The sequence below is a fragment of the Stegostoma tigrinum genome, chromosome 12 (genome assembly GCF_030684315.1).
Source record: "Stegostoma tigrinum isolate sSteTig4 chromosome 12, sSteTig4.hap1, whole genome shotgun sequence".
Taxonomy (NCBI): Eukaryota; Metazoa; Chordata; class Chondrichthyes; order Orectolobiformes; family Stegostomatidae; genus Stegostoma; species Stegostoma tigrinum.
The window spans coordinates 76,607,963-76,623,772 of NC_081365.1; the positions used below are offsets into that span (position 1 = coordinate 76,607,963).

Consider the following 15,810-nt stretch of genomic DNA (forward strand, 5'->3'; position numbering starts at 1 on the left):
GGATACCCCAAACTGTTCAACTCCCAGGTGAGGAGGGCTGAACCCTCTCCATTTGGTTATTCATCTGCCCCTTTCCATTGGTCACAAAAAGGTTAATTTTAAAATGGATCCCTTCTCCGGCGGATACCTATCTCCCAAATCCTTACCTTTTAAAAGCAGCCAATTTAAGCAGGATTTCTTAAATTTGCAAACAGAGTGAGTTTATTAATTACTAAATGCTGGAAGAAATAATAATTTCACACACATACACAAAGATTACAAGGAAGAAGCCAGGTTAAAAAGGAAGATATACAGGGGAACCAAGAGTCCACTGTAGCAGTGGACATTATGGTAGCATTGACACAGAGTGAACAGCTGATTTCAATATTTTTGGCTTTGTGGTTTGATTGAACTCTTTGCCGTGATTCTTTTTAACAAGGTCATGACCCACTTGGGCAAGTGAGCTGATGCCTGATTCCCACAGCTCCCAGAATCATCACAAAAATTATAATATTTTGTTAAGAGCTCAAAGTCCCCAGTTTACCCGTCCGATGGCCTCAACTTGGAAACACTGACCCAGTTCCTGTACTTAACAAGAACGGCTATTTATTACAAATAAATGAATAATAACCACAGGTAAAACAAAACTATTAATTATCAACAGGTAGCTTTGCTGGTTGAAACTCAGGCTGCAACTCCACAATTCCACTGATTTGGAGGAAGAAAAACTGTAAGGCGTATTTTTAAGTTATTATTTAGATGTGGTTGTTGATGGCTGGGTTAGCATTTGTTGCCCGGTGCTAGTTGCTGCTGATAAAGTGGTAGGATGCTGCCTTCTTGAAGCTCTGCAGTTATCAATCTTCTTGTCCCCAAGCCCAGCCTTTGTGGAGTGCGTGATTGAATCAGAAACCTGAGAAATTCTATTCTGAGTTATCATGACGATAGATCAGAAACCCCAAAGTATCATAGACATTATTCACTTTTATCAGCAAAATGTCTTTTTTTTTGAAACAAAGAAGTCTGCCGCAGCCAAAAATTATGAACTATTTACAAAAAAAAATAAATTCATTATTTTGCAAGGTGCAGTGAGACACCCAAGCATCTATACAGCATCAGGAAAACTCCAGCTCGAGAACTGTAACAGGAAGAGATAATGGTTGGGTTGACTATGTTTGTCATGTCTCCTTCAGAAAGCCACCTCTTGTTTTGGACTTTCAAGAATATGCAAAATAAGGGTTACAAACTGACTGCACAACTGGCCTCTGTTAGATGTGATAATGGGAACTGCAGATGCTGGAGAATCCAAGATAATAAAATGTGAGGCTGGATGAACACAGCAGGCCCAGCAGCATCTCAGGAGCACAAAAACTGACGTTTCGGGCCTAGACCCTTCCCGAAACATCAGCTTTTGTGCTCCTGAGATGCTGCTGGGCCTGCTGTGTTCATCCAGCCTCACATTTTATTATCTTTGCCTCTGTTAGATGCCTGACGACTAATATGTGGGCAAATTTCTGACAGGGTCATAGCCCTGCGATTAGCCATTTAAATACCCCTGTCATTGCAAGCACAAAAGGCAACACTGTCTCCCACGTGCACTCTTGCTCTCAATGCTGCTGGTCACTTCATGTTGTCAGGATTGAGTTTTATATTTTTCTTAGTGCACTAAAACTGGGGAAAACAACTGTGGAAGTAATTGCTGTACTTTGAATGCATGTTACTGGAACTTACTGAGTTGCATTTATACTGTTGCTTTGCAAAGAGTTGAAGGAGAGAAAAGGCACTATAACATATTATACATGTGATGCAGTCGAGAGCATTTGAAGGCTGGGGTGGGGGCTGGTTGTGGTCCTTGAAATAGGTGGACAGCTGAGATGTTCGGGAGTGGAACACTCCATCTTGGGAGCAGATGTGGCGGAAGCAGAGGTGTTGGGGGTAGGGGATCGCATTCTGGCGGGAAGGTGGGTGAGGGGAGGTGTAGTCCAGGTAGCTGTGGAGGTCTGTGAGCTTGAAATAGGTATCAGTTTCGACGTGACCTCCACTACCCTAGTAATACACCTAACTGACACCTATCATGGTTCCAGAAAGCAATTGAGACCTGAATGTCTAGGGAGAGGTTGAATTATTGCTGTTTGAGGCAGAATTCTTGGAGTCTAAACTCCTAGAAGTTGTTAACGATGGATCTTGTACAACGTATTGACCAAACTACAGCAATATGTTTTCAAGGTGACTCTCCAGCTAGAGCTCGTTCACTCCGTCCGTTTGTGTTCTTTATTTTTCCTCTTCTGTGTTCTTGACAATGTCCTGAACTTTCAACCTCGGCATGGACTTCTGACTCAAGGCCAGGCGCCAGCGTGGATTGGTTTGGAATTACTGTTATTGTGAACTTTTATTTCTTTATTTTTCTAATTTTTTCTCTCCCCTAAAAATTTGTTTTTAAGAATCTGTACCGAGGTACCTTTGTACCCAAGATGGTGCCACTAAGTGGTGATTCGTAAACTTTTCATTTTTGAGTACGTGACAACAATTCTAATATTTGACCTTCCATACTATATCCAATGGGGAACATCTTGTAAGACATTACATGAGAAGAAGACAGTCAAGAAAGTCACTGAAGGCTCAAACAAAGGTTATTGTTCACATATAGCCATTTACAACAGCAACTAAAGCCATAAACCCTTTTTAAAGTTTCCTTTATGAAGATTCCTCATAACTGCTAACAAGCTGTCAGGTATGTGTTAAACAATAAATCAATATTCGCCTCTTGTAAGATCGCATTTATTTCAGCATGGGTATGCTTGTGATGGATACTTGTTGTGAAGTATTTATGGATTGGAAGGCAGGAGGTTAGAATTTGTTGGTAAAAATAACAACAGTCCCTTTAAAGGATTAACACAGCATGGCAAGTAGCAGAGGAGCAGGGAGGCTGACGTTTCGGGCCTATACCCTACTTCAGCCCGAAACATCAGCTTTCCTGCTCTGATGCTGCTTGACCTGTGTTCATCCAGCTTCACACCATATTATCTCGGATTCTCCAGCATCGGCAATTCCTACTATCCCTCTAAAGGATCTGTGCTTTGTCTGTGCATAGAGATTTTTTAAATGTAGGTCTGTGTGTAACTAGAAGGTGCAATGACAAGTACTTGAAATGGAAACATTTGTAGCAATAGGGCCTTGCAAGCAAAACCTCAGGCTTGTTTTGATGTTTTGACGGCCAGTTCAAGTTTAGCCAATCAATTTAAACCAAGCCCTTCGAAACTAAAAACTATCAAATTTAAATCTGATTGCGTTGGCAAGCCTGAATCCAATAAATATTGAGAGAATTTGTTGCATCAGTGGTATTTAAGAAAGCGATTTTTTTGCAAGTCGGCTGAGAGAGGGAAACATCTGACAGCCAAAGGACAACAGAGGTAGTAGGAACTGCAGATGCTGGGAGAATCTGAGATAACAAGGTGTGGAGCTGGTTGATCACAGCAGGCCAAGCAGCATCAGAGGAGCAGGGAGGCTGATGTTTCGGGCCTAGACCCTTCTTCAGCCCGAAATGTCAGCTTTCCTGCTCAGCCTGCTGTGTTCATCCAACTCGATGCCATAAGACAACACTTTTCTTTGCTCTCAGAAAAAGCCCGTCTAATTTAAAGACACCAGGGTAGTTCAGCTAAAAGTCCTCACAGAAGCAATTACAAAAGGACACCTATGAAGGAAAATAGTCAGGAGAAAGGCTGGAGAAAGCAGGAGGTCCCAGAAGACAGTCTCTCCAACTTCACAGAGACTAAGTTTTAACTTATTGTGTTCTTATTAATTCAATTTATTAAGTGGGACTTGTGTTCCCAAAGAATTTAGTTCAGCTAAGGAATAGTTAGCGTAAAGGGGGGATATTGTTTGGTTTGTTAGTATCTCTCTTATTTAACCTTAAAAATGAACAAATTAAGTAAATTGTTATTTGTTATTTATAAAGTGGATCAGGGATCCTTTCCTTTCCTTTACCCATTAATTTAACAGATTACAAGGGGAAAGGCGAACTTCTCTCGGTATTTTGGGGTAACTATAATAGCAGATCGGGGCTTGTGTCGGTTTACATATCAACGGGGTTTGGCCAATCCCCATCTGTAACAGATTAGATTCTATCACAACAGGGGAGTCTGCAGTTTGAAGGCTTTTTTTTCTTGACAGTGATCACGACTGGAACTGAAAACAGAATCTTCCGTGAACTAGAAGAGAAGCTGATCTTTCAGGTTTTGGGGGAAATTGAAAACAATATCAGAATATCAATAACTACGCAGAGCAGAGGAAAATCACCTATACAGCGTATTCAAAAAGAATGGGTACCCTATGAACACAGTCCGCCGATTTCTCAGCAACAAACCCAAACAAACAGACAAAACGGGCTCAGAAGCCATAACCACTCTCCCCTACATCAAAGACATTTCCGAAATGACTGCCAGACTACTCGGACCCCTTGGCATCAGGGTAGCCCACAAACCCACCAACACACTAAAACAGCAGCTAATGAACTTAAAAGACCCTATACAGACAACAAATAAAACAAACGTCATCTACAAAATACCTTGCAAGAACTGTGACAAACACTACATTGGACAAACTGGCAGGAAGCTAGCCACCAGGATACATGAACATCAACTAGCCACAAAATGACATGACCCATTATCACTCGTATCCTTACATACAGATAAGGAAGGACACCACTTTGATTGGGACAACACATCCATCCTCGGACAAGCCAAACAGAGACATGCACGAGAATTCCTAGAAGCATGGCATTCCAACCGGAACTCCATCAACAAACACATTGACTTGGAGCCAATCTACCATCCCCTGAGAAAAAGAACAGGAAATGACATCACCAACCCAAGGAAACCTAACCAGATAAATAGAAAGCGGGACATAACACCAGCGCTTCGTCGGAGGCTCATGTTGTTACCTAGAAAGGTGACGAAACGTCTGAAAACTAACCTTCCAGCTCAGCAAGCAAACTCACATCCAGAACCTCAACCTGAGCTACAAATCTTCTCAAAACTTGCTAACAATATCAGAAACTTAGATTACTGAAGAAACTAGTTGAAACCAGATTAACAAAACAAAAAAAGACAGAGCCGTTTAAGCTCATGTGCCAACTTGGATGAAGAGAGGCTGGATCCAAAAGCTGGGAATAAGCAAGTATATAACTGTCACTGCTTTTTCATTACTTGAAACTAAAATTGCTGGATCCACATGATCAAAGGTCACTGTGTGGAGAGCTGAGGAGGCTCTACAAACGCATGACATTTTGGTGAATACCATTCCCTGGGAACTCTCATTGGTTCTGTGCTGCTGTCGGAGTCTAGGCCAACTCCTCAGGGATGAGGAACTGAGACCTACCAGAGAAAGTTCAGCACTTTGAAGCTGTTTGTGCCTATAATTAATTCCACGGACATGCTCATAAATCTGACAGAGATGTTTTTATTGTTTTTGCTATCTAATGTACAATTTATAGTTCACATTGACCCTAATTTTCCTGTTATATCAAAAATAAATTAAGTTGATTTTGGTTTGATTGTTAAAGTAAGTTAGAAAAAAAGTGAATCTTATTTCATTGATTTTTCCAATGTGGTAACTCAGTAAATTTGACGATTTTGGATAATGCAGTGGGTATAGCAATAGTTTAACTAAAGTGCTCTTCAATATGTTCAGGCTGCAGTTGACCAATGCATCACCTCCTGGCAAAGGACCTTTGTCACTTCCATTAACATGGTGAAGGTCCTTATTCAGTGGTGGACCTGCATGTTCTTTCTGTTAGATAACAAAGTTATGCAACAGGCAGAAAACCACCATCATACAGGGCACATTATGTGAGGGTGTGCTGATGGAAGCTGTTAGATACGTGAAGGCAGTGTAATTAATGATTCACTAGATGGGAAACTGATGGACCTTACTCTCATGCAGTTTGTCCCTTGAGCATGGTTGACTCAGAAGTCTTTAGCTAAAGTGTACACAGGCTAGCTTGCTTCTCTCCACAGCCAGCAAGCCTCAAACCTGCAGTGCAGGGATAAAGAGGAATTCCACAGAAACCAACAGGAAAATAGGCTCTGACATGCTGCGAGTAACAAAACACTTTTTGCACATTGATGCGTTCAAATTCTTGACACTTTTGGAAGGGCAGTGATGTTGTGTGAGGAAATCCTCAGGGTAACATTCTGGCTTTGGGAGCTTCTTATAATTGTGTAAACCCCAATGTCCAAACCATTACTTCCAGATGTCCACGAGGAACATAATACAATTGTTTACTCAAGGAAACATGGCACCAGTTACCCACTTAGTACAAGCATGGACTGCAAACCCCTGACAATCCCCTAGAATGGGAAGATAGCTAAGACACCAAGTAGGCTATTCCTGTTCTTTTTCTCAGAGGACGGTAGATTGGCTCCAAATCAATGTGTTTGTTGATGGAGTTCCGGCTGGAATGCCATGCCTCTAGGAATTCTCCTGCGTGTCTCTGTTTGGCTTGTCCTAGGATGGATGTGTTGTCCCAATCAAAGTGGTGTCCTTCCTCATCTGTATGTAAGGATACGAGTGATAGTGGGTCATGTCGTTTTGTGGCTAATTGATGTTCAGGAAATGACATCACCAATGCAGGAAATGACATCACCAACCCAAGGAACCCTAAACAGATAAATAGAAAGCGGGACATAACACCAGCGCTTCACCGGAGGCTCACTGATGATGTTACCTAGTATGGTGATGAAACGTCTGAAAACTAACCTTCTAGCTCAGCGAGCAAACTCATCCAGAAACTCAACCTGAGCTACAAATCTTATCAAAACTTGCTATGTTCCAGTGGTTTTTTTTCCCCCCCTGATTTTGAGCATCTGCAGTTCTATGTCTTTTTTTAAAATCAGGTTTGTAATGGGTATGTGTCAAACCTTACTGATTAAATTATGCCGCAGTTCTGGCCACTAACCCGTACCTCAGAGCTAATTTCTCACTGCTTATAAAATTCAGTTGAAATATTGTACCTTTGAAAGACTTTTGTTTCTTTTTAACAGATTAATTTGAGTCACATTTGCTTTGTGGCTGAAGTTGGGATCATGTCCTTTTCCGATATCTGAAAGATAAAAATCAAACTTTAGGCCACTCCCACAAAAAGCAGTTTCAATGTGCACCAATTTATTTATATCAGCATTGCTTATGCCAACCTGAGAATTATCCATTACTAAACTAAATCAGGGAAGCTAATTAGCAGTGCAATCACCCAAAGAAACCACCAATTAGATACTTTTCTAATGGTACCTAGATCTGCACATTTAACAGGAAAGCAAATTTGTTCCACTTCACTGGCATGACCATGAACCCATTGTCGATTGTTGGGAAGAACCCATCTGGTTCACTAATGCCCTTTAGGGAAGGAATCTGCCATCCTTACCAGGTCTGGTCTAAATGAGACTCCAGACCCACAGCAACGTGGTTGACTCTAAACTGCCCTTTGGGGATGGGCAATAAATGCTGCCCAGTCAGCAACATCCACATCCCGTTGATGAATATAGAAAATGTTGGTAAATTCTGATCATGAACAGGTAGCAGGTATGTGGTATAAACTGATGGGCTGACAGTTGAGCAAACTCCTTTGTTTCAAACATAACAGGGCTAAAAAATACAGCTGAATGCTGGCATGCATACAAACGAACAGGGGAGGTCAAAGCATGGAATTGGCTTCTATTTCATAAAGAAAATAGTACACAACTCTCATCACTCTAGAGCAGCATATTTATTGCAACAGGAGTCATGGATTCCCAAGGCTGTTGTAATTAACAGATATTAATGAAAAGACATACTATGATTACAGAAAGATTGTATCAGTCATTTCCTAACTAATTTTCTAATATCGTTTGTGATTTTAATCGTTTAAGTAATATTGCTAAATTGAACTAAATTAGGAATAGGCTATTTTACAATTTGGCCATTCTAATTGTGGCCTCCATTTTCTTGTTTAACCCCATAGTCTTCGAATCCATTGTCAGTCAATAATGGATCTACACAGCCTTGAAAATATTCAATGACCTCGCCTCCACTGCTCTCTGGGAAAGACAATGCCACAGACTAACCGCCCTCAGAGAGAAAAGAATTATCTGCACCTCTATTCCCTTTATTCCCATCACTTTCTCCAATCACCTTCACAAATTCAACAAGGCTTTCCCTTCCACGAGGCCATGTTGACTCTTCCCGACTACTTGAGAATCTTAAGTCAATCTGCTAAAATCTTGTTAGTAGTTTCAAGTGTATTCTGCACAACACATTGGGCTAACTAACTGCGGTTTCCTTCTCGCTGTCTCCCTCATTTCTTGAATAGAGGAGTGACATTCATTATTTTCCAATCTAACAAGACTTTTCCAGAAAGGAAATTTTGGAAAATGCAAACCACTGCATTCAGTATCTGAGTAGCCAGTTCTATGAAGACCCAAGGATCATGTTCATCAGGAAAGGACAATTTGTTCACCTTTATTTCAAATAATTTTCTTAGTACTGTTTTCTTGGTAATTGTAATTGGTTTAAGTTCATTTCATTTCATTTCATTTTAGCTGCACTTACATCTGACACGTTCATTTTGACTTTCACCATGACAGACGAAAGATTTTCAGTATCTACCAGAAGCTGCATTCCCTGCCACCACTTGTCATTCTATAGGTGCAAAATACTACTAGAAAATGGCTGACACAATGTTCAGGATGGGCAGGGTCCATCTGATGTGTGAAAAGGATACTATCCACACTTGACAGATAGGGCACTGAAGGAACACCTAAACAAATGAGCCATTTGCAAATGCCAACTACATTAATTTGCAATAATTGCAATTTATTTACTATGTTTGCACTGTATAGGTGTTTGCAGGTCAGATATGGTCAAAGGAAATTTTCACCACGCCACTGACGCTTGCAAATTGAACAGTGACATCTTAATGTTGTTGAGGTTAACCAGCAATCATGTAACAAAAAAAGGTAAATGTTGACCAAAGGCAATTCATTATTTGTGTAAATTCCAAGATTGCTGTGAGACACACACATGATCGCTTCATCATCTATCACGAATGCAGTGAGGGTGAAAAGATCAATGTGGGTCTGGAGGATGTATGATTTCGGAGTACAGCAAGTACTCCTTTTGGCTGTCATGTGCTTGTTACTCAACTGGTGCAGTATCTTCATCAAGTTGCAGCAAATGCTGAGACTGATACATACTGAACAATTGAGACATACTCCTTGTTACCCCATCCAGCACATCTCACTGTGTGAGGAAGTGTGGTCAGTTCTCATCTACATGCTAAGCCACTAATAAATCTCTGAAATCTAAGGGCCTTCTTCTGTGTTCCTGATACAGGTCATTTCCACTGTGACTCCTGCATCTTGCCACAAAAGGCACTGAACGCTGGAAAAACTTGCATATAATTTCTATTATCACTGCTTCTACTAGCAGCAATTCAGTGACAGAAACCCTACTTATAAAATGTCTTAGAAACTTTAGACAGGTTATATAAAATTGAAATGATCAATAAACCTGGAAGCTTAAACAAAACTCAAAATGCAAGCTATCAACCTAGCTCTAACCAAATGTAAGGTACACTCCCTGAACTGCAAATATAATCAACAAAGCAACGTGATTGTGTGATTACCAGAGGTAAGGTCAAGTTATGCTATAGAATCTACAAAGTGCCAAATGATAAATGATAAAAAAAGGCTTGAAATCTTATTCAAAATGACAGTAAAGGTGGTAAAGAAGGCAGTTGGCATTGCCTTCATCAGTCAGAGTGTTGAGTGCATCTGTATAAGACATTGACAAGGCCACAGCTGGAGTACAACTTACAATTCTGGCTGCCCTGCTGTACGAAAGGATGTTATTAAACGGGAAAAGGGTGCAGAAAAGATTTACAAGGATGTTACCAAGACTGGAGGGTTTGAGTTATAAAGGAGAGGCTGGATAGGCTGGAACTTATATCCCTGGAGGGTAGGAGGTTGAAGAGTGACCTTACAGAGGTTTATAAAATCATGAAGGGCATTGATAAGATGAATCGCCAAGGTCTTTTCCCCAGGGTAGGGGAGTGCAAAACTGGAGGGCATCGGTTTAAGGTGAAAGATTTAAAAGGGACCTGAGGGGCAACTTTTTCATACAGGCTGCATGTATGGAACAAGTTGCCAGAGGAAGTGGCAGGGGTGAATACAATTACAACATTTAAGAGACTTTTGGACAGGTACATAGATAGGAATGGTTTAGAGAGATATGGGTCAAACTTAAGGCAAATGGCAATCGTTCAGTTTAGGAAAGCTGGTTGGCACGGACATGTTGGGCCGAAGGGTCTGTTTCTGTGTTGTATGACTGTGTGACTCTCACTTTTGAAAAAGTCAACTAATACCTTTGCTGGGGAAGGGGATAGGTGATCTTGGAACTCCTTCAGGACGAGGAGCAACTGGTTGCACTGGACGCGTTTGTTTTGCAGCCAACTTCTTAAGACTTATGCTTCGCTTTTCAAACATCTCCTCCATCTCCTCTTGCTTCTGAAAGGTTTTTAGAACACGATCCTGCAAAATGAAGTGAAGTGGTGTTCACAAAAGGTAGCGACACTGTTTAAGTTAACCTTGTTGCAGCCAATCAAGTGGATAGGTGAAAGTAGAGAAGCCAGTTCACCCCTGTCTTTGCTTAAACACTACCACTGCTACTGTTTGGATTAATCTAAGAGCAGGAATCCTCAAGATGGGGGAGTCGGGGGGGGGGGGGGGGGGGGGAGGGTGGAGAACAGATGTAGACAATGGTAGGTGCAAGCAGGCAGTGGTTGAGTAGAAGGATTTACTGACTGTTTTCAGATGGTTTTCAAAAGGATTCTAGTGAAATCACTTGGAACTCAGCAGAGATCCAAATGCATCAGGGCCCCTCTTATTTGTTAAAGTGCCTCGTACCAAGTGGAGCTTTTAACTACTCAAAGACAAATGATGGGGCTATTGGGCAATGTAACAGTGAGTAGGGACTATTGTACAGTGAGTTCCAACTCCTGTGGTCTACAGTGAGCTGCTATACCAGGGAAAGGAAACATACGTTCATAAAGGGAATATCAGTTGGCTCTACTTCAATGAAACAAAATGTTACATAAAGAAATGCAGGAGATTTTACGATTTTAAGACTGGCCCTTACTCAGGTGGTCAAAGGGAATGAAATGGAGTTGAGCGCAAAAAGGGAGCCTGGACATTCTCCACCACTTCAATCCATCTCAAGATACCAGGGCAGCTACCAAAGTTTAAAATATAAACACAAGAAATTGGAGCAGAAGTGCACAACTTAAACTTGTTGTGACATTCATCAAAGCCATGATTGATATGACTTTGGTCTAAAAGGGAGCTGATGTTTATTGGATGCAAGTAGAAAGGTAGATCAAAGGACTGTTTGAATATGTGAATAAATCAACTTCACAGCTCTCTATAGAACAGAATTTCAAGGGTAATGATCCTGGGGGAATAAATTCCTCTTCATCCCCACTTTAAATGGGAGAATTCTACTTTTATTATATGGATTGAGCCAGGACATCATCCACATGGAGAATCATCCCCTCATCATTTATTCTATCAAGACTTCTGTGAATCTTAAAAATATTTCAATAAGATCACCTCTCATTCCAATAAATTCCAATAAGCACAGCCCCACACTGCCCAACCTTGCCTTACAAGACAGGTCTTTCATCCCATAAATCAGCATGGTGAACATACTGCAAACTGATTCTAATGAGGTATAACTCTCCAAAGTGAAGAAGAAAGAACTATGGCCCCAGAGGAGTGCACTAATGCCCTTCCGAAAAGCATACGCAGTTTTGTGCACAGCTTGTGGTGGTTGATTTATTTCGCCTTACAAATTTTATTGGGAGGTCAGTACTGAAAAGTTGTGACGCAGGTAAGCTCAGTCTAAATGCAAACAAGTTCATCCCGAGGAATCTGAGTCGCAGGATCATTAATACCAATACTTATCCTCCATTATTTTCAAATAATTACCATGAGTTCGCCTCCGAGTATCGTTTTATATTCATTAGTGATGTTACTAAGATCGTCCAGTTTCTGGCCTGATGCAGTGTCCAGGTATTTCTCAATTTCCTGCAGGGCTGCCTCTGCCCCATCCTGAGACTGACATTTGTCAACAGATTGAGAGGCTAGTAAATAAATCCCAGAATCACACCACTGCATAGCCTATGGGAAAGAGGAGAGTGTGTCATCAGTACAGGCACAATAAGACTTCAAAATTAACTGGTTTGGCAGCAATATATCTCAGTCACTAGCACCACAACACTGTCCATAACCCAGATTAATGAGGAGGGTTAAACCATGTGCCAATCCCTGCCAAAAATATGGTTGACATGAAGGAGTGATCGAGCAGCATTTTGGTGAGCCCAAGTAATCTGGGAAAGGCCAAGAGAAAGAGAAGGGAAAGCAGGTAGAGGGGTTTCTTTCATTCATGTGCCCAGGAACAATTACATCATAGGAAACATTTTAAACAAAGGCCATACACAATCAATTTTACAAGACCATGGCATGTATTTAACCAAAAGGCACATGGGAAACACAACATCATAAAAGCCTTGCTACCTCAGGAAACCCTTCCAATAATTTTAGTTTAGCAAATGCTGAAACAATTTGAAATTCCTGGCTGATGAAAACCAAGGGTTCAAAATATTGTGAAGAACATTTTACTCACGAGTATATGCAACTGATTTTTTTTTAAAAAAACTTTAGTAATCGCCCGTTAGAGATAGTCTCCAGATCTGTCTACATTCAATATGGGTGTTCTCTTCAAACAAGCTCAATCCCTGTAAAACTAACTGCGAAATGATTACTGGAACAGATTTTTCTGCACCAGTTCATCTAAACACAACTGTTGTTAACCAAGTACATCCTTGCACGTGTTGACTTCGGAAATTTTTCTTGGCAAGTTACTGGAAGTGTAAACTGTTAACATCACCATAGGGTATCAAACACATCCGGGACCTGAGGAAACAAGGCAAGCATCTGTGTATCTTAACCAAGCACATGAAAAGATTGAAGGGCTTAAGAGGAAGTATAAATCAAAATTCAAATTGTGAATTGGCTACAGAGGAGAAATAAAGAGCAAGGAAAGACTGGATTGAGACAGATAAAATTACAGAATTAAAAAGGAAAATGTTCATTCAAAATTATATTGTAAAACCAATTTTCAGGGTCAGGAAGGTTCATTTGCAGTAATTAAATGTTGTGTCACGTTGGGGTATTTGATGGGGTATTTAAATTGGAATGAGCAATGTTTAACTTCCCGTGTCAGTTTTTAGTTGACACTTATCATGCAAATACAACAATGTCCTTGATTTTTAAAGTTCACCCATGGAATGTGGATGTCACTGGCTCACCAGCGTTTATTGCCTGACACTAGTTGCTGAGAAGGTGGTGGTCTTGAACCACTGTAGTTCATATACTCTAGGTAGACCCACAATGCTGTTAGGGAGGAGTTTCCAAGATTCTGACTAGGCAACAGTGAAGGAACGGTGATATAACTCCAAGTCAGGATGGTGTAGGGCTTGTAGTACATCTTATAGATAGTACACTCTGCTGTTACTGAGCATCAGTGGAGGAGGGAATGAACATTTGAGGATCTAGTGCTAATCAAGCGGGCTACTTTGTCCTGGATGGTGTCAAGCTTCTTGAGTGTTGTTGGGGCTGCACCCATCCAGGCAAGTGGGGAGTATTTCAACACAGTCCTGACTTGTGCCTCGTAGATGGTGGACAGACTTCAGGGAATCAGGCAGGGAGTTACTTGCTGTAGTTTTCATCACCTCCTACCTACTCTTGTAGCCAGTGTGTTTAAAGAGAGTCCCATTGAGCTTCTAGCCAATGGTAACCCCCAGGTTGCTGATAATCGGGGATTCAATGATGGTAAATTCATTGAGTGGAAGGGCAGTGCTTAGATTGCCTCAGATTGAAGATAAATCATTGCCTGGCATTTGTGTGGCATGAATGCTATTTGCCACTATGCAGTCAAAGCCTTGTCCAGGGCCTGTTGCATCTGAACACTGATTGCTTCAACATCTGAGATTAAGAATAGTGCTGAACATTAAACTAGCATAGGAAAACATCCCCACTTCTGACCTTATGATGCAGGGAAGGTTATTGATGAAGCGGCTTAAGATGATTCAAATGAGGGCATTGCCTTGAGGAACTCCTGTGCAAGTGTCCTGGAGCTGAGATGACTGACCTCCAGCAAGATGACTGACCTTATTATGTGCCAAATAGCAGAGAGATCACCACTTGATTCCCATTGATTCCAGTTTTGCTCGGGCTCTTTGATGCCACACTTAGTCAAACACAGCATTGACTTCAAGGACACTTACTCTCCCCTCACCTCTGGAATTCAGTTCTGTTGTCCACATTTGAATCAAGGCTGTAATGAGCTCAGGAGCAGGCTGTTGTAATAGAACGCAAACAGCAGCAGGTTGTTGCTGAGCAGGAGTACTGTTGAAAACAACTTTCATTACTTTACGGATGATCAATGGACGACTGATGAAACAGTAATTGGCTGGGTTGGATTTGTCCTGCTTTTTGAGTACAGGACATACCTGGCAATCTTCCACATTGGAACAGCTTGGCTGCGAGTGCAGCATGTTCTAGAGCACTAGTCTTCAATATTATTGCCAAATTGTTGGCAGGGCCCATAAGCCTTTGCAGTATCCAGTAGCCTCTGACCTGTTTCTTGATATGCGCTCCATGTGACTGAATGGCCCAAAGACTGAAATCTGTCATTCTGGGAATCACTGGAGGAGGCAGAGACAGGTCATCCACCCAGCACTTCTAGCTGAAGATTGCTGCGAATGCTTCACCTTTGTCTTTTGCACTGATGTGCTGGGCTCTTCCATCATTGAGGATGGGGATATTTGTGGAGCCTCCTCCTCCTGTGAGTTGTTTAATTTTCTACCACCAGTTACGACTGGTGATGGCAGGACTGCAGAGCTTAGATTTGATCTGTTGGTTGTCAGATCATTTAGCTGTTTGGCAAACAAGTACGACAGCCAAAACAAGTATTACAGCTTCACCAGATAGACAATGCATGTTTAGGTAGGCCTGGTACTGTTCCTGGCGTGCCCTCCTGCACTCTCCTTTGAGCCAGTGCTTACCCCATAGCTCATGATAATGGTCGGGAGGTTGTAGATTGTATCAGCGTTAACTCTGCTGCTGTTAATGGCTCAATCTACACAATATCTGTCCCATTTAGCACAGTGCTAGTGTCACACAACTCACTTAATGGAGAGTATTCTCAATGTGAAGGTGGGACTTGATCTCCATGAGGACTGTACAGTGGTCACTCTTATCAATACCATCATGGTCAGATACATCTGCAAAAGGCAGATTGATGAGGATGAGGTCAAGTATGTTTTCTCTCACATTACCTGTGAGAGTCGGTGTGGACTTGTTGGGCTGAAGGGCCTGATTCCCTAACAGTGTGGAGTCTAAGTCAAGTCATCTACTACTTGCTGTTAGATCCAGTCTAACAGCAAGTCCTTTAGGACCCAACCACCTCATACCGTAGTGTGGGTGCTGAACTACTTGTGGTGATGGATATTGAAGGACCCCACCTGGAATACATTCTGTGCGCTTGCCACACTCAATGATTCCTCCAAGTGTTGCTCAACATGGAGGAGGGCTCATTCAGCAGCTGAGGGAGGATGGTATGTGGTGACCAGTAAGAGGTTTCCTTGTCTCCGTTTAATCTGATGAGACTTTAATGGGATCCCAGAGTCAATGTTGAGGACTCACAGAGCAACTCTTTCCTGGCTGTAATCCACCATTCCAACAC

At 41.6% G+C, this 15,810-nt stretch overlaps 1 protein-coding gene across 6 annotated transcripts in view; it reads right to left on the bottom strand.

Moving 5' to 3' along the window:
- The window catches only part of mcf2la (mcf.2 cell line derived transforming sequence-like a), a 187,699-nt gene that overhangs the window by 68,449 nt on the left and 103,440 nt on the right, over positions 1-15,810 (bottom strand). For all 6 annotated transcript variants that reach the window (XM_059650444.1, XM_059650443.1, XM_048541031.2 and 3 more), the window contains 3 exons: positions 11,991-12,182; positions 10,370-10,535; positions 6,987-7,075 (listed from right to left, as the gene is read on the bottom strand). In XM_059650444.1, coding sequence (XP_059506427.1) covers positions 6,987-7,075; positions 10,370-10,535; positions 11,991-12,182 — 447 coding nt within the window. The remainder of the gene's footprint in view (positions 1-6,986; positions 7,076-10,369; positions 10,536-11,990; positions 12,183-15,810) is intronic.